Source organism: Micrasema longulum, unplaced genomic scaffold, assembly GCF_059751315.1.
Source record: "Micrasema longulum isolate JH-2025_06_02 unplaced genomic scaffold, ASM5975131v1 h1tg000920l, whole genome shotgun sequence".
Taxonomy (NCBI): Eukaryota; Metazoa; Arthropoda; class Insecta; order Trichoptera; family Brachycentridae; genus Micrasema; species Micrasema longulum.
The window spans coordinates 180,332-197,808 of record NW_028278111.1 but is presented as its reverse complement, the minus strand read 5'-3'; the positions used below and the strand labels follow the sequence as shown (position 1 = coordinate 197,808).

General features: G+C 33.8%; 2 protein-coding genes and 1 long non-coding RNA gene across 3 annotated transcripts; 1 reads left to right on the top strand and 2 right to left on the bottom strand.

The window, feature by feature from the left end:
• Positions 1–1,646: 1,646 nt before the first annotated feature.
• Positions 1,647–4,008, bottom strand: LOC148278175 (uncharacterized). The gene is made up of 2 exons (XR_015823257.1): positions 3,899–4,008; positions 1,647–3,430 (listed from the first exon to the last, which is right to left on the bottom strand). It is a non-coding gene; the product is annotated as an uncharacterized LOC148278175 (long non-coding RNA).
• Positions 4,009–8,900: 4,892 nt separating this feature from the next.
• Positions 8,901–10,048, bottom strand: SmD1 (small ribonucleoprotein particle protein SmD1). Its single transcript, XM_088231798.1, has one exon. It carries the CDS (start codon positions 9,922–9,924, stop codon positions 9,538–9,540), a length of 387 nt encoding a protein of 128 aa, XP_088087924.1. The 5' UTR covers positions 9,925–10,048; the 3' UTR covers positions 8,901–9,537.
• Positions 10,049–11,428: 1,380 nt separating this feature from the next.
• Positions 11,429–16,731, top strand: LOC148278173 (uncharacterized). Its single transcript, XM_088231797.1, has 2 exons — positions 11,429–11,534; positions 15,121–16,731. The coding sequence occupies exons 1-2, from the start codon at positions 11,498–11,500 to the stop codon at positions 15,522–15,524; spliced, it is 441 nt and encodes a 146-aa protein (XP_088087923.1). The 5' UTR covers positions 11,429–11,497; the 3' UTR covers positions 15,525–16,731.
• The last annotated feature ends 746 nt before the right edge of the window (positions 16,732–17,477 follow it).

The following is a 17,477-nucleotide window of genomic DNA, read 5'->3' as shown; positions in this document are numbered from 1 at the left end:
AAGGATAGATCCAAGTACGGTTCAAGCATTTGAAATGTCAGTTTGAATTGTAGTACTCCCCTCGTATAATGATTTCATTTTATTTGCCTAAAATCAAGTAAAGAGTTTAGAACGATCAGAGAATTCGTCACATTTCCATAGTAACCCGAAATCTACAAATTCGAAACATTACGCACCACCACAAACGCCCTCTCATTCAAGTTTTAATACGAAAGCATTTATCACTAGAGATAATCAGCGATCAACAAATACTGACGTATGTGAGTTATGCAATAGACATCACGCTCAACTGTACAATTGCACACATTTTGAAAATACATTATCATCCCATGCTCGATTTGAATTTATTATGAACATTTATTATGAACGCAAGATATCAAAGTCAGAATAGAGATGGCGCGAGACTGCTTTTTCGGGATGCGTGACCTTTTTTGCAGTAGAGACTTTAATTTAGATCTCCGAATGCGCATTGCTCGATGTTACGTCTTCTCAGTGCTTTTTTACGGCGTCGAAACGTAGACACTCGCCCAAAACACATCAAAAAAGATCGAAGCCTTTGAAATGTGGTGCTACAAGAGGATATCAAAAATCTCCTGGGTGGATGGAGTTTGAAACGATGATGTTCTCCGACGGATGAAGAAAGATAAAGAGGTACTGAAGACCATAAAGAAAAGAAAACTTAAGTACTTTGAACATGTGATAAGAGGCAAAAAATATACAATTTTACAAGTCATTCTACAGGGAAGGATTGAAGGAAGACGCAGTGCAGGTAGAAGGCGCATCTTTTGGCTTAAGAACTTGCGCGACTGGTTCCACTGCAGCAAAATCGCATCAGAACTGAAATGGATTGTAAAAAAAAAATATTGGACTATGCATAGTCAAACACGAACATATTGAAAGGATTGGAGATAAACTCCTTTGGTTTTGTTAAAAATCCAATTATGTGCCAACCCTGGCCCACAAATCCACATTGTATAGAAAAATTGAGGAAATAGTTGACAATTTTGCCCACCGGTTTTTTTCATTGATTTTATAATGGTGATGCCTCAATGATGCTATTGTTTAAACATAAATAGTTTTTTTCGCCCAAAAAGTAGTAATAAACAGTATGATAATGATGATAAAACCAAAAATAACAGTTATTTACCAAGTGGGCAAAATTGCCAACAAGTGGAGATAATTTTGCCCAGCATGTTTTGTCTTCTGAAATTGCATAAATAAAAGAAAAGCAAACGTTTTGTACTTGTAAAAATGCTCAGAATAATTCGTATCACTATTCAACAAAATGAATAGGAGTAGTCCCATACAAAAAAATTATGATACCGTAAAACGCTGCAACTTTGCCGCAATTTTGACTTTTTTTGTAGATATCTCTGAACCTATTTATTATTATGGCTGTTAATGCGTTTTAGATGGAAGACGGACCTAATGCCTAGCCGTATAAGTTCCAAATCCTTTTAAATCTTGCAAGTTTTCCTAATTACATGCATTCAAAGTCGTAGGCAAAGTTGTGTGCAAAAGGCGCAACTTTGCCTCGAAGAATACCTCAGTAAATATAATGTTTCTCTTTATAGTATTTTTTTTCCATATGCAAGAGTCGCTGTGCTTGACCCCGGCAGTCAAATTATTGCCATTAAGGAAATAGATTTTTATTCACAGCTAATGGGGAAAGTTGTAGCAGGTACCACAAACTTCCCATACAAACATGTCGGTAAGTGTAGGGTTGTGCCAAAAAAAGATTTTTTTTTTCCACTTTTATTTCTATTTTTTCCTAAGTTAAACAAATAATCAGAAGTAAATCTAAATAAAGTTGGTAACAGTAGGTATTAATATCAGTCTATTATATCTATAATAAAAGGTAGTCTTCTCTCTCAAACCTAAAGTTACTTTTTAGGCAGGTAATTAAAATTTCAGCAACACAAAGTAGGAACAATATTAAAAGCTATGACACTAAACAAACATACGTAAAAAATAAAACGAAAAACAAAAATAGCTAACTGTTTAACCAACATCGTTACTTTTTACTTTTAGAAACCACTAAGAATATATTTAAAAAAACTAGATATGCTTAAAACCAAACAAGCTAATAATAGTCTTATTTTGCTGAAAATACCGTTAAGTATAAAATTAGCATGTTTATAACAAAATATCCTATTTGTGAATAGGAACATTATTATATTACTAACTTTAGGTACGGAAACTATAAAATCAAATATTTTGGTACATCTTTAGGTACCCAAAAGAAAAGAAATATTTTCAAAAAATCTCAAACAAAATACAAAATTATTAAAATAATTACTCAAAATACGATAAGGGAAATATTTCGACAGATTGACCAAGACGATTGTGAAAATATTCGTCTGATTTATTAGTTAGGTAAGTAATACCATTTTTACTTATTGGATGTTATACTTATTAAGATTTAAATGAAATATGAAATGTCCTCGTCGGGAAATTTGGGGATCAGGTAATACTGCAATAACATCTTTTAAATCTTGTACAGCACATACATCTTCAATACTAGGGTAGATGAAGACTGATCCCTTATCACGCTTAGAATTTTTGACTTTTCGTGTAAATTTCACTGTGGGAATTTTTTCATTTATTGATAAAACCTTCCCTACAAAGTGCTTAGTGCTCTTTTTCGCAGCGAATTTAGCTATTATCCGGCTGTTTTCTTGAAATTCATGACAATCTTTCACGTCAACATTAATGTCACTCAGTTCGAAAGGGGATATTATGCTTTCTTGTTCAAAGTCTTCTTGTTCTTGTAAATATGACGCAATATAAGTATCAAAATTTTCGTAGTCGGAGTCGTCTGCAGCATGAAAAGAAGTTTCCGACACCGGGCTTGAGTCGCTGTTGTACACATGTTTCTTTTGTTTTCTTATTTTGGATGATTGGCCTTGAGAAGTTCTTTTTCGTTTAGTCATTTTCAAATTTCTGTAGTATTCGTCCATTTCCTCTACTGTTTTTGCAGCACTGCTTCGTTTTATATTTTGTGTTGCCCTTTGTGAAAAATTGTGTCGTTTTAAGAAAAAACGGGCCCAGCGTTCACAAGGCATTTTTCCTTTAAAAAGAGCAGATTTTCCACTTTTTAAAAGGTAGTTGTAAACTACAATACGCAAATCTAAAAGAGAAAGAGAACAACCAAATTCTGCTGAAATATTCACCACGTCCGCTATGTGAGCTTCTTCCTCAGTTGAAAACTCTGTAGGTCGACCAAATGGTTTATTATGTACGCTTTTGACTTTGTTGCTAATTGTCCGACGTGGGATCCCAAACTGCTTTTCTGCTTCGTATGATGAAATAATTTTTCTTCGAACGAGATCTACAGCAACTTCCAGCATTTCCTTCGAGTAATCAGAATAACTACGAGCTCCTACTCTACGCCTTCTTCGCTGTTGATTGTTTGCCATTTTTCACATAACTGCAATAGAATTAAGATTTCCATAATTTTTAGTATTCAATTTGTCCTCGAAATACCGTTTTATCAATAGATTTGAGATATTTTGTAAACTTATTATAACGATCATCGATAGAGATAAACTTTGAATTAAGTTATGTTTCGAACACTTATATAAGTAGTGTGTCATATTTAAATCATAATTAAAAGTTTATTTGTATTACTAGAAATAAACGAAAAAAACTTTATCCGGGTAAATTATATAAAGTCAAATAAATTCAAATTTCGTTTAATAAAAAAATTAAATTAAATGAAAAAATCAAATTTAAGATAAAGCACGTTGACTACTAGTGATAACCCTAGAACCAGGCAAAAAGTACAAATCGTGTTTTCAAAACACTGCACAACATTGCCTAGCAAGTTTTTTTGATGAAATCGTGTACTTTTGATAAAAGTATCAAACAATACGAAAAATATACAGTATTTTCTTACCCCGGGACGGTTTTACTTTTCAAAAACACTTTTGGTTTTTCTTGAACTTTAAAAGTTTTAGGAGACCAAAATTTCACGACTCCTCCTGCCGACATTCATCGCTCAACTGAGAGCGCAACAATGGAGTTGGCGTTATGAAAAATAAAAAAGGTGTTGCCAGGACAATGAAAAATTACTACCAAATGGTAAAAAGTGAGAAAAAGCCAATCAAATGCGAAATATCGTAATCGTAACGAAACAGGAAAAGTTGTGGCCGGTAGGAAAAGTTGCAGCGTTTTACGGTACTGTAAAAGTTTGTTAAAACTGGGCAAAATTGTCACGTTTGACGGTATATGTTTTTATATGTAAATTAATTTAGTATTTTTCTATATACCTACCCATATATACCTATGTTGGTACATTCCCTTATTTTTACTTATTATTGCATCTTTTAGTTTTTCTTATGTTATCTTTAAGTTTAACTAAATGTGCATACTTGCGTTTTACTGCTGCACTTGAATGTATTTCTGATAAATGTAAAAGCCCGTAGGGCGTGTAAATTAATAAATAAAAATAAAATATACAAGAAAAACTGTTTTCTCGTACCGCAAGAGTGGTTCAGCATAGCACCCGGCGCGGCGGCGACCTTTAAAAATAAATTATAATGGCCATAGTCCTTAAAATATAGCTCGATTAGAAGACAGCTGTCAAATTAATTTCATTAGTGATGGAAATTACTGATCACTGAGCAAATCGATTTTATCAGTTATTTCATGCAATCATGAAACTCTGTTTCCGAAAATTGATATAAAAAACGCAAAAACAAGGCTATTATAGTGTGTTTAACACAATTATTCACCAAAAAATAAGACATTTATACTTTTTTTATGAACAACATCAAATTAATTATGTTTTATTCGATCAATTTACATTGATCAGTTTGTCACCTTGTAAGAACGTCGTTTAATTAGGTTTATTTTACTTTTCAAGCTGATTTGATATATTAATGTTGATTTATGTGTCAAGCATTGTATTAAAAAAATTAATTAACACGCCAGATACGAATGATTTTTCGTGTGTCAATATAAATAACTCATTTGACGTTACTACAGAGTTATGTCGTCACTTTTTCTGACAAATGTCATTCTAATCAAGCTATATTTTAAGGACTGTAGTATGTTTACAATAAAATAAACTAGTCGCCGAGTGATTAACAAGTTTGAAATCACTTTTATACATCGATTATCGGTATGTAGCAAATTGTTTACATTGGGCATCGTAGGGTTAAAATGTGTTTCATTAACATTCTCTTTCCGAACCTAATAGTGCATAGGGCACTGCACTGGTACACCAATCGCAGTGTAGCTTCGTCGTTTCTGTTACATGAAGGTAAGATGATCAGTATAACGCTTCAGGTACCAGTCCAGGGACTGAAATAATCTAGTGTAAAAATACCTTTTTTTAAATAAATATTATGAAACATTATTGACATGAGTCAACCATGTCGGGAATCGAACCCGAGACCTTTTACATGGGTAGGCAAACGCGATGACCACGAGGCCGACCAAGTCTCTTTTCGTTACTATTTAGTGCGGAACTTAATTGACATTTCTGCGATAAAATCTTAGATTTTTTTTTGCACAAATTCAACGTTACATATAAAGTTAATATAATATGGATTCCAAACGGTTGATCCATGTTCCATTTTATTTCTGACTAGAGAGTTATACAATTTTATCAAAGATTTATGGTTTTTAAACGGTTTTGTTATAAGATGAATCCCAATATTTTCAGCCATTTTTTTTAGCGATTTATTTTAAATACTAACGGACCCGACAGACGTTGTCTTGCCCAAACGTTGGCTTGCCTGCTATAAGCTGGTTCAGCAAATGCAAAATCTCGAAAAATTCGAATATTTGATAAACTATATACTAAGTGACATTTGATATTGAGATTGCAGCGCCACTTACCGGGTCCTGTGAATCCAAACCATCCAGGGACTTATTCAAACACACAAAAAAATCATTAAAATCGGTCCAGCCGTTTAGGAGCTCAGTGACATACACACGAACAGAAGAAATATATATATATATATATGACCAGATTAATAAAGAAATAAGAACACACGTTATTTATTTTTGCCTTTTTGAGCTTTTTAAATATTCGTAATAAGGGTTGGTTTTTCGTTTTATCTCCTCATGTGATTGGCTAAGAATCCACATCTTGCTCAAATCAAAGTTTCATTTCAACTTTCACCATTCTGCCTATGTTTAAGCATCCACATTTCCTCAACTCCGGCTGAACCAATTCACCTACTAAGCAACGCCTGAAAACAATTTTCCATTTTTTTTTATATTTAACTTTTTGTACATAATGTTATTTGTACATTGGCGGGCTTATTGCCAAATGGCAATTTCTTCCAACCAACCAATAAAATAAAAGTTTTATTTTTATAATTCAAGTTACAGAACATATTCAATAGAAAAAAAAAGATTAAAAGGCTGAAAGTATATAAAAATAGAAATAAACGTATTTGTTTATAAATTACCTTAAATCAAAACTATTACTCAATGGGAAAAAGGAAAAAAGAGGAAAGAGGAAAAAGGAAAGGAGGAGAGATTAAGGAAGAGAAAGGAGATGTTTCTTCAGACGTGATTTAAACAGAGATAATGTAGTAACATCTTTGATGGTGGATGGGAGATGATTCCAAAGTCGAGCCGCATGGACACTATATGAGTTAGAGAAGAAAGAGGAATTGTGTATGGGTATTAAGAGAGTGCCTTGAGAATGAGAACGAAGAGGTAAACCATGAACTGATAAGCGTTGAATTTTTTCACGCAGGTATATAGGAGCGTTAGGACTATAAAGTACATTGAACAGAAGTGAGAGGGAGCGATAGTCTCTCCGCTGTCTAATTTTGAGCCATTTCAGTTGCCTACGATAATCAGAAATGTTGTCATTTATCCTGAGACCAAAAATGTACCTTATGCATGTATTCTGAAGTCGTTCAAGTTTATCGAGTTCATAGAGAATTTTTATACTGTTTCAGTGTGTAAAGTGGCCACTTAAACCAGCCAATGACAGGTCATAAGCCCTGTAAATGCCTAGATTTCCATATTCCCTTCTCGAAAATGTTTTCCCTCTCTGTTGTGAATGACTCCCTAGGGAGGAAATCCAGCCAGTCTGTAAGCATTTGGACGTACTCAAAACATTTATTTATTTACGGTTCCATGAACCTTTTACATAATTACAATAAAACCAGTGAAAAAAATACAACAAAAAATAGCATAATACTAAAAAAGAACAAAAACATCGAGAAAAGTATACAATGGCAAACAGTATTTATAAATAGGTAAATAAAAGAAAATAGCAGTTTATAAAAAAGAGGAAGAAAATTTAAAAAAAGAAAGTGCTTTAAAAGGAATGTCAAAAAGTTTACTTCATGGTTTATATAAATATTAATATTGAACAATAATAAATTTAAAAAATAATTATACGCACAAGAGTAAAGACTTAAAACAAAAGTGAAGAATTGGTTCTGAAGAAAGAAGAAATGATAGGTCATTATTTTAATTTTTAATTGTCAATTCTTTTTCAAAACACAGGACTTGATCATCAGCGGCGTGGTATAAAGTAAATCTAAATCATCACTGTATTGATTTGCAAGTCGCTGCATGCGAATAATTGGTGAATTCAATGAATAATTAGTACCATGATGATGACTGTAAAACAAAAAATTAAGTCTTGTTGGTCTATGTGGAATACGAAAGTTTATTAAAGTTAACAGTTCGGGGCAATCTATTTTATTATTTAATAATTTATAAATAAACAAGAGGTCATTTTATGTACAGTTGAAATGTACTTACATCAATTAAGTAATGCTCTTTCTTGCCAGGAATTGAACCCGACACCAGCCAATGACAGGTCATAAGCCCTGTAAATGTCTAGACTTCCATATTCCCTTCTCGAAAATGTTTTCCTTCTCTATTGCAACAGATTTCAATATGAATGACTCCCTAGGGAGGAAATCCAGCCAGTCTGCAAGCATTTGGACATACACAAAACATTGTTGAAATGTACTTGCATCAATTAAGTAATGCTCTTTCTTGCCGGGAATAGAACCCGACACCCTTTTCAACAATTTTATGTATATATTCGAGAGTAAAATTCTAAATAGTTATTCATCATCCTCATTTCTCCACATCCACACTCGGTTGTGCATACGGCATCGCATTAGTTCGCCAATTGCAGCGTACCTTGATTCCCTTTGTTACATGGAAGTTAAGGCGATCAGCCTTATGCTTGCGTCTAAGGAAAGAGACAATTGCAGGAGACTGCTGCGAGATATTACATAGATTTATATACTATTAAGAGTTTTGTCCAGATGTTTATTGAAATATATGTTTATGTAATAATTTTTTTCTCGGTGTTCCATCATTACTGGGACAAGTAAAATTCAATATTCAGACTCGTAGGTTGAGAAACAATGAAATACTGTTCATCGATCAGCATAGGACAAACTATGGCCTTAATTCTCCAATGACCCGTCTTTGTCGTATTGTTAACTCAAGACAAGATCTGGACTTTTTTGGTTTAAGTTTAAAACAATTTAAACGAACACTGAATAAATAGTCCAGATGTTGTCTTGATGTCCCTTTTGTTTGTCGATGCTTCTTTTCTTTTTTTAAAATGTTTTAAACTATTCTTTTATTGTAATATTTAAACCCTATAAATTGAATACATGGACAATGTCCGTTAATAAATAAATTTATAACTAGCTATTAACTTACATAAAATTTTGAATACATGTTTATTGGGTGGAGACAGGAGAGTTTGAATACCAATAGCGAATAGGACGTTGATATGGGAGAGGTCGGATAGGAACTCAGGATACCAATCATTTATGGGGTATCCAAAAAAAACATGGTTTAAATCTTCAAGACATTCGCACACGGCAGAGTCCCGGACATAGATTGTGAATGGGTGAGAACAACACATATAAAAATTAATAAGAAAAGCAATCCTTCTTACAAAATTAATTTATTTCTAGGAAAATACCTTAAAACTATCTCCTTAAGCAAATTGGAACAATATAATGGTTTACAATTCCATTTTCAGGTTTTAAATAAACATTTTTTTGTTTTATAAATGTAGTTAGATGTTACAAATTAAAACACTTTTTGTTATATTAAATGTCCTTCATTTCAAATGATCCTATTTACTGTTAAGAATGTATTAAATAAACTATATAGTTTAGTAAAGAATTGATTTGAAATGATCGGGGCAGACATTTAAAATCAGGAAGTTATTCAATATGTAATGTTACTATTGCAAGCAATAAACATTTTATAAGAAAACAAAGGGAACATTGTGTTTTAAATATACATTTTTTTTACATATAAAAGAATAAGCTGAAGCAAAATGTACATTTGATTCCGCTCGGACGACATTCAAGATGAACTTAGATCAAAGCACTGGTAGAAAAGTTGAAATGTATTTAAGCAGGTTGAATACTTGAAAATTAAATCGTGATCACAAAACATTTAATGACGTTTTTCTAGATTGTCTTCCCGGCGCTCACTTCAGCGATAAAGACTTCAATCCAACACTTAAACATTGACTTAACTTCGAATATTGAATAATTTACACTGTGATTTGGATTATCGCCTTCCGCGGCCGCGTCCGCCCCCGCGGCTCGCCCCTCGGGGGCCGCCGCGTCCGCCTCGCCCGCGCCCGCGAACACCGCGAGGGCCCGCTCCACGGGACAAATCCTTCTTCCTTGACTTGCCCTTAGGGTTCACGTCCAAGAGCAGAACCTCTAACAGCAAACTGTCCGGCAGAATATAATATCTTATGTTATTGCCTCGGATACTCAGCGTATCAAGCTGCACGGGATCCTTGTTTTTCATCGTCATCTTCACGGCTTTCAGGTGGGTATTCATGGCGACATCGACACCGGTGATGGTGCCATGAACTTGCGTGCCATTCTTCAACTCTATCGTCACCGTCTCGTGACTTAATTTCATCAAAAATCGCACTAGTTTCATGATTATTTGAGTTCAAACAACTACTAACAAAACATTGAGGTTAGGAATTAGAAATCGCAAATGAACGCCGGATGATAGATTTACCATAGATTACTTCGCGCCGGATGATGTTCGTATTTCGTACGTTTAGTATTTTCATCTATGGCGTTTGGTCTTCTTTCTTCTTTTTTTATGACTTTTTCAGTGCCGTACTGGGGTGTTTGTGTTTAGTTTATTTACACATGTGTTAGTAAGTTAGTATTTTATATTTTGTTAATAATAAATATAAGTTAGTGCGTGAGTATTTTATATTTACTCTTACCATCTATACTCTGTATTTACTACTTTATATAAAACGTATTTACAATCTAATGGTCTTAAAGTTCCATTCCCTAGTTATATTCTAACTCTTTTATTTATTCTTACCCAAAAAACACGAATTCAAAATTATATGTAAATATGTATTTATAAATGATATTATGTTGTGGATTAATTAAATATGTAAAGTGTATATAATATTAAACACAAACACACTAACTGGTATTTAAAATTAACACATGTGTAAATATTGAAATAAGTCAAATCTGAAACTTAACACTGGCTAGAACATTCCGATTGGGGGATAAAAAAGCCAATAAAAAACCAAGAAAAAGAAGAAGAACCTTATGGCTATTTCCATAAAGTCTTATGCACATTTTTTTTTCTTTCCTTTATACACGTTTATTGGGTGAGGATGGAAGAGCTCGAATTTGATTAGGAATTTATGGGTAAAAAAACATGATTTAACTCTACCCCCTTTTTTTAAAAAAAAGCAATAACCTGCTAAGCCTTTTTTCTAGAAGCTTCTTAGCAGGCGTGAAAGAAAGGATATGGAAGGAAGTTAAAAATAATAAACCACAACACTCAAACCAATAAATTAAGAAAAAATCTTCGTTAAATAATAACTATTTCAGTTGTGCCCAACGCGCATTAGGTATAATTATGAAGAATGTCTCAATCTTGTTTAAATCACTTTGGAAAACTAAAGCTTTTCTTTTCTAATACAGCATGGCCTCGCTAATCTGAACTCTCCGCGTATGCGGTAATCCTGGCGGATGGAACGTCGGCGTTTGCAAGGGAAGGGGGAGGCGTTTCACCTACATCGAGCGCCGCGCTAAACAATCTGTTGGCAATCGTCAAGACAACTAAATCTCTGTTATTTTAGCTTCGTTTTAAACGCGCAGCCTTCCTGTATATTTATTATTCATTTGCTAATATTGTGGAGGTTTTTTTAAAAATATTAAAAAAATCTTAAGTTCTACATTTACGTTTTATTAACATTCAGGTAGAGCAGACCACAATCTGGATACCATGTTCATCCGCCAAAGTTCTGTTTTTTGCCTGGCCGGATCCTCATTACTGTATTTGATTAACTTTTAGTAATTGCCTCGCCTAGTTTATTGTATCTCTTATTTATTTTTTTAAATTATCTATGAAATCACCAATAACAAATAACCTTCATCTATGGTAGTATTAGTAATCTGTGTCTATGGTTGACGTTTAAACTTTGAACTGTTCGGTTGCCAGTTGAGTTTGAAATAACAAAATTTTAACAATGACGGAAAATGTTGCAAACCAGAGCATCACCCCAGGTTAATAATTTATTTGACTTCTTTGAGTAATCGTAGCATTCTCAGATATGAGAAAATCTCATTATGTATCTTGCAATTATATTTTATTATATATAATCTCCGCTCCTTGACTTTGAAACGTAGATTTAACTCTATTTTCATGACAAGTTGCATATTATATTTAAACATCACTTCTCCGTGCACGATTCTTCCTGGAATCATGTTACGATTATCACGCCATTTCCCCGTAGGGGTAGGCAGAGAGAAAGGACCGCCGCACCGTCTATCCTGGCATACATTTCTACATCAACACATTTTTCTGATCGATTTCTGCCAATCGGTTCTGCCTGCTTTTGACATGACCAGACTTAAGATATTGGTTTATCTGATTATGCCACTTCCTCGGTCGCCCTCGTCTCACGTTACCATTCATTTTTGCCATATATACTTGTTTTACCATTCTTTCGTCATTTCGACACATCCCATATACAACTGTGTAACTAAAAAAAGTAAATTTTACAGGAGAGTGTTTTAAAATTTTTTGAAAAATCAACTCGTGATATTTTGCTGTTCTTTCATAGCAAAGCTGGGAAATTTGGCATAACGCTTTTAATTGAGTTATTAATTAAGATAAAAAATAAATGTTCTTGCTGAGATCACTAGTTTTTGTTTTATCACACATACACACTTATACTTTGCTATGTAGCCTGTCATCAATACTGTAAGTCACCGATTCAGGCTTATTCAATGGGATTTATTGAAATGTTTCACGAGTATCTGCCTAGTCACACAGTTTTACTCTGTACTTCATTTGATATCTTCCCCTGAAATGTTCACTTACACAGCTTTTACCAAAAAATCCTAATCAAATACGGTCTTATATTTGTTTATTTATCGCTGTCACAACATTAATATTAGATCATTTTCATTATTTTGATAAGTATACCTGTGTTTTTAAATTTTTTCAAATTTTTGACGGAGCCTGTGCACTATTCTCTCGCTGTCCGAGGTAGAACTGAGCGACGGGCAGATCTCCGTCGCCGCATTACCCCCGCGTAATAGTCTGTAGCTGGCACGTACTTAATTATTCCTCGAATTTTGTTTTAGATATATGCAGTTAAACATTTTTAAAAAACATGTACCAACTATTTTTTAATATTTTAAAAAATATTTGATATTAAAGTTTCAAAGGTGTAGATTTCAAAAATGCAACATTCGTATAACCGTAGATGAGGCAGTTACACAGTATAATAGGTTATTGTCAAAGCACTCGAAAATGGTCAGCAAATTGACGTTCTTTATACAGATTTTTCTAAGGCATTTGACAAAGTAGATCATAAAATTCTCATGTATAAATTACATGCCTTGGGAATAAGAGATCCATTACTCTCATTTATTAAATCGTATCTAACTGGTAGGACACAAAATGTTCGGATAAATAACTATTTATCAACCAGCATTGATGTTACATCGGGTGTACCTCAGGGTGCTCATTTGGCACCCCTGCTTTTTAAGTTGTTTATTAATGATGTTGCTAAATCATTCTCTTACTCTCGTTTTTGGCTCTTCGCGGACGACAACAAAATTCTCAAAATAATTCAAACTTTACAAGACTGTTTTCTTCTTCAATCAGACATTAACTCTTTTAACCGATGGTGTAATGTCAATAAATTAGAACTAAATATTAAAACATGCAAAATAATGTCATTTCATAGAACAAAACAATCAATTTCCTTCGAGTACCTATTAGAAAACTCCAAAATTGATGTAGTCAAGTCTTCTTCTTCTTCTTCGTTTTTTCGTGGCCTTTTCACATCTCAACTTGGGTGTTCTGGCCAGTGTCGAGTAGTTTTGTTTTTTTAAATTCTCAAAATAATTCAAACTTTACAAGACTGTTTTCTTCTTCAATCAGACATTAACTCTTTTAACCGATGGTGTAATGTCAATAAATTAGAACTAAATATTAAAACATGCAAAATAATGTCATTTCATAGAACAAAACAACCAATTTCCTTCGAGTACCTATTAGAAAACTCCAAAATTGATGTAGTCAAGTCTTCTTCTCCTTCTTCGTTTTTTCGTGGCCTTTTCACATCTCAACTTGGGTGTTCTGGCCAGTGTCGAGTAGTTTTGTTTTTTTTTATGTAGTCAAGTCCATCAGAGATTTAGGAGTTGTTTTGGACTATAAACTGACATACAACGAGCATATAGATAATAAAGTAAATAAATCACTGAAATTACTTGGCTTCTTTAACAGAATATCCTCTGATTTTACTAATGTCCGTACGATCAAAACTCTTTATTGCTCAACTGTTCGCCCTCTTCTAGAATATGCCTCAGTGGTCTGGTCTCCATTCTATGTCAATCGCATAAATCACATTGAATCAGTCCAACATCGCTTGCTTCGAAAAATAGCGTGGATGCTCGGACTAGAGAGAGATAATTATTCTTATGATGAAATAGAGTCAATGTTAAATATTTCTAGTCTACAAAAACGTAGAACTAATATTGACTCCATATATATGTTCGGCATACTAAATGGTATAATCGATGTTCCATCATTACTGGGACAAGTAAAATTCAATATTCCTACTCGTAGATTGAGAAACAATGAAGTACTGTTCATCGATCAGCATAGAACAAACTATGGCCTAAATTTTCCAATGACCCGCCTTTGTCGTATTGTTAACTCAAGACAAGATCTGGACTTTTTTGGTTTAAGTTTACAACGATTTAAACGAGCACTAAATAAATAGTCCAGATCTTGTCTCAATGTCCCTTATGTTTGTCAATGCTTCTTTCTTTTTTTTTAAATGTTTTAAACTATTCTTTTACTGTAATATTTAAACCTTATAAATTGTATACATGGACAATGTCCGTTAATAAATAAATAAATAAATAAATAATAAATAAATAAATAAATAAATAATAAATAAATAAATACTTATGGATAACTTATATAGCGCCATTTTCGTAATATAATACCTCAAGGGTGCTTTACAAAGTGATTATATAAAGATATAAATTTAATTTTAACTTTTTAATTTAAGAAATATTATATTTACATTTGTACGTAGGATGTGTCGATTTATTCGTTCTACGTGACCAAACCATCTCAGAGACCCTTTCTTAATCTTATAAATTATACCTGACTCAGATTTACACTCTCGCCTGATTTCATCATTCGTAACCCTGTCACTATTTTCTGCAGCCCTCTTCAGCTCGACATAAGAGGCGCAGTTAAAATCTTCGCACACTTGCTTCAAATATTCCCGTCGGGGGCGCCCTCTATAATTTGTCCCCTCAGCCATTCCCTCTATGATGTCATGCAGGAGACCCTTATAGCGCATAATGTGGCCGATCCATCGGGCTCGCCTCTCTGAGATGGTTTTGATTAGGTGCCTACCTTAATAGAGACCAATGAAGGACGAGATGCAGGACTTTGCTGCAAACCAATACCCAGGATTGAGACTGCAAAGAAGAAGAACCCTGTCATACATTGATTTCCCACAGATTCGTCTAAGAGATTGCATTTCAACCGCGTTCACTCTGCTTATGTTACTTACTTGGCTTATGTTTAAATGAGTTAGTTTTTTTAATTTTTCAGGCGAAGAAGAAGAAGAAACATTGGAAGAAAAGTGCCAGCGCTTGATGCAGTATGTTGTCAAGATGCGGGTAGTTTACCCTGCCCACATTCAAAAAATAAACAGGGAGATCACAAAGCACAACATGATAACACTGGACAAGCGATTAAATGTAAAATCTGAGTTTGCCGATGAGAAAAAACAAACGACCGCTCTCGGCGATAGACTGATGCGACAGTACAGAGAGCTGGAAGAGAGGGACAGAGATTTGCGCAAGAAACAGATGGAGTTAGACTCTCTGGCGAAGATTGAACAGCAGTTTAAGAATGACATGATTGGAATCATTGTCAGAGAGGGAATCGACTCGAATGTTATTCTTGAGAGAGCCAAAATAAAATTGAAGAACTTGAACAAATTGACAATTTAATATTTTTACTATACATAATATCGCGGGGTAATTACTACAACTAGGTAGCTTCAATATCAGCATGTTTAATCTTTCCCTTACTGTCCTAAAAACTTCCGCGTGTTACGGTGCTGTGTAGTCACTACACATGCAAAAAATGAGAGATTTTAAATCGTAAAAGTGTAATATTCATCGGCAATTGGTTCAATTATTTATAGTTGAAGTCAAAAGTGGTGATATTTTAATCTAATTAAAAAAACATTTATTCATGCTCTCAGTGCGCGCAAAAGAACCGCCCCCAATGAAAGCCGGAAAGCTACTAACGCAGCTAACGGGCGTCAGGGAGAAGTACGAGAAACTTTGCTTTTCGCGCGTGTGACTTATAAAAATTGTCTCTCTCGCTCCCAAATATACCTGTATTATCGAGAGTGAGACATAAATAGTGTGCGAGACAATTATATATTAGGATCAATCTTTTACTACTAACGTAACATGCGACACATTGGTAAACTTTCTATTGTATCGGTGATATCTCCGATTTTTGACGTAACGCTTTTTATGTTCCCAATAAGCATTAATTATTTAATAAAAAAAAAACATTTTTACCGATATGTAAATGTATAATGAAGGAATACCGAAAATCTCAACCCATTATTTATTGTATTAATGGAGATATTAAAGTTATTAGATGCAATGTGTACCAGCCACACATCATCGGGAAGGGAGAGTTAAGTTAACCACTAAAAACATAATATATTTGTACCTTCCTCCATGAACACTACAAATAGGCGAAGTCGTGAATCATTCAATACATAATATTTTGATAATTTGAATGTGTAACTCGTCTATTTGAAGCATTCAAAAGATTAAAAAATGTGTTTTCAGTGGATAACTTACAAATGTCGATTTTGAAGTTACGTACCTAGCCGCAATATGATTTATGATCCGCCACAATAGATCTTCACAGGTCACGGTGACGTAAGGTGCTTATATACCACTGGGCCCCATTTCAAAGTGTAAGAATATAACACAATGTTATTTATTTATTATTTTAACACTTAATATACATATAAGGGCGGGCATATTGCCTTAAGGCAATTTCTTCCTACCTACACAAACTGTTCAGTTTGAGAAAATTACAAGTACATGGACATATTGAATTTACAAAAGTTAAAAACAAAGATTAAGAAAATAAAAATACATAAGATAATAAAAATACATAAAAAAATTAACACTGTACTGTTAAGAGAGGAGAGGGGATGGGAAGGAAAGAAGAAGGATAAAGGATTAACTGAAATATTTAGACAGTGACATTTCAATCTTGACTTAAATGTAAATAAAGAAGGGGCGTCTCTAACATTAGTGGGTAGATTATTCCACAGTCGAGCAGCTACTACTGTGAAAAAAGAGGCAAGAAAATTAGAGCGATGAAAGAGTATTAAAGGGTTCTCTCGTCACTAGAACGAAGAGATAGGCCGTGTTGTGATAGAGATTGGAAAGCTCTCTCAGATAAACAGGCGAAGTGGGATTGTTTAAAATATTGTGAAGAAGTGATAGAATGTGAATATTTCTCCTATGCCTGATACTGAGCCAGTGTAGCTGCGTGCGATATTCTGTTATGTGGTCAGATTTGCGAAGATCAGAGATATAACGTATACAAACATTCTGCAATCGTTCTAACTTATCAAGTAATTCAGAGTTAGCATCCGGATAACATACATCCATGCAGTCAAGAAGTGGAAGATACTTACTAGCTCTGGACTAATGTTTGGTTAACATTAGTTGGCAAGAAATTCTGTAATCTTTTAAGTGAGTGCAAACTGCTATAAAGTTTATGACTGACTGACTTCGTTAACCTGATCGTGCCACCCTAAAATACCTAAGTTTTTGACTGAATTCATGAATAGAATTTCTGTACCATCTATTTTGAAAAGAGAAAGTGTAGAAAAATTCACTTTTGAGTACATTTTTTTA

Coding starts and splice junctions, on each gene's coding strand:
- SmD1 (XM_088231798.1), bottom strand. CDS start 9,924: ATGAAACTAGTGCGATTTTTGATGAAATTAAGTCACGAGACGGTGACG.
- LOC148278173 (XM_088231797.1), top strand. CDS start 11,498: ATGACGGAAAATGTTGCAAACCAGAGCATCACCCCAG. Junction 11,535..15,120: donor AAACCAGAGCATCACCCCAG/GTTAATAATTTA, acceptor TTAATTTTTCAG/GCGAAGAAGAAGAAGAAACA.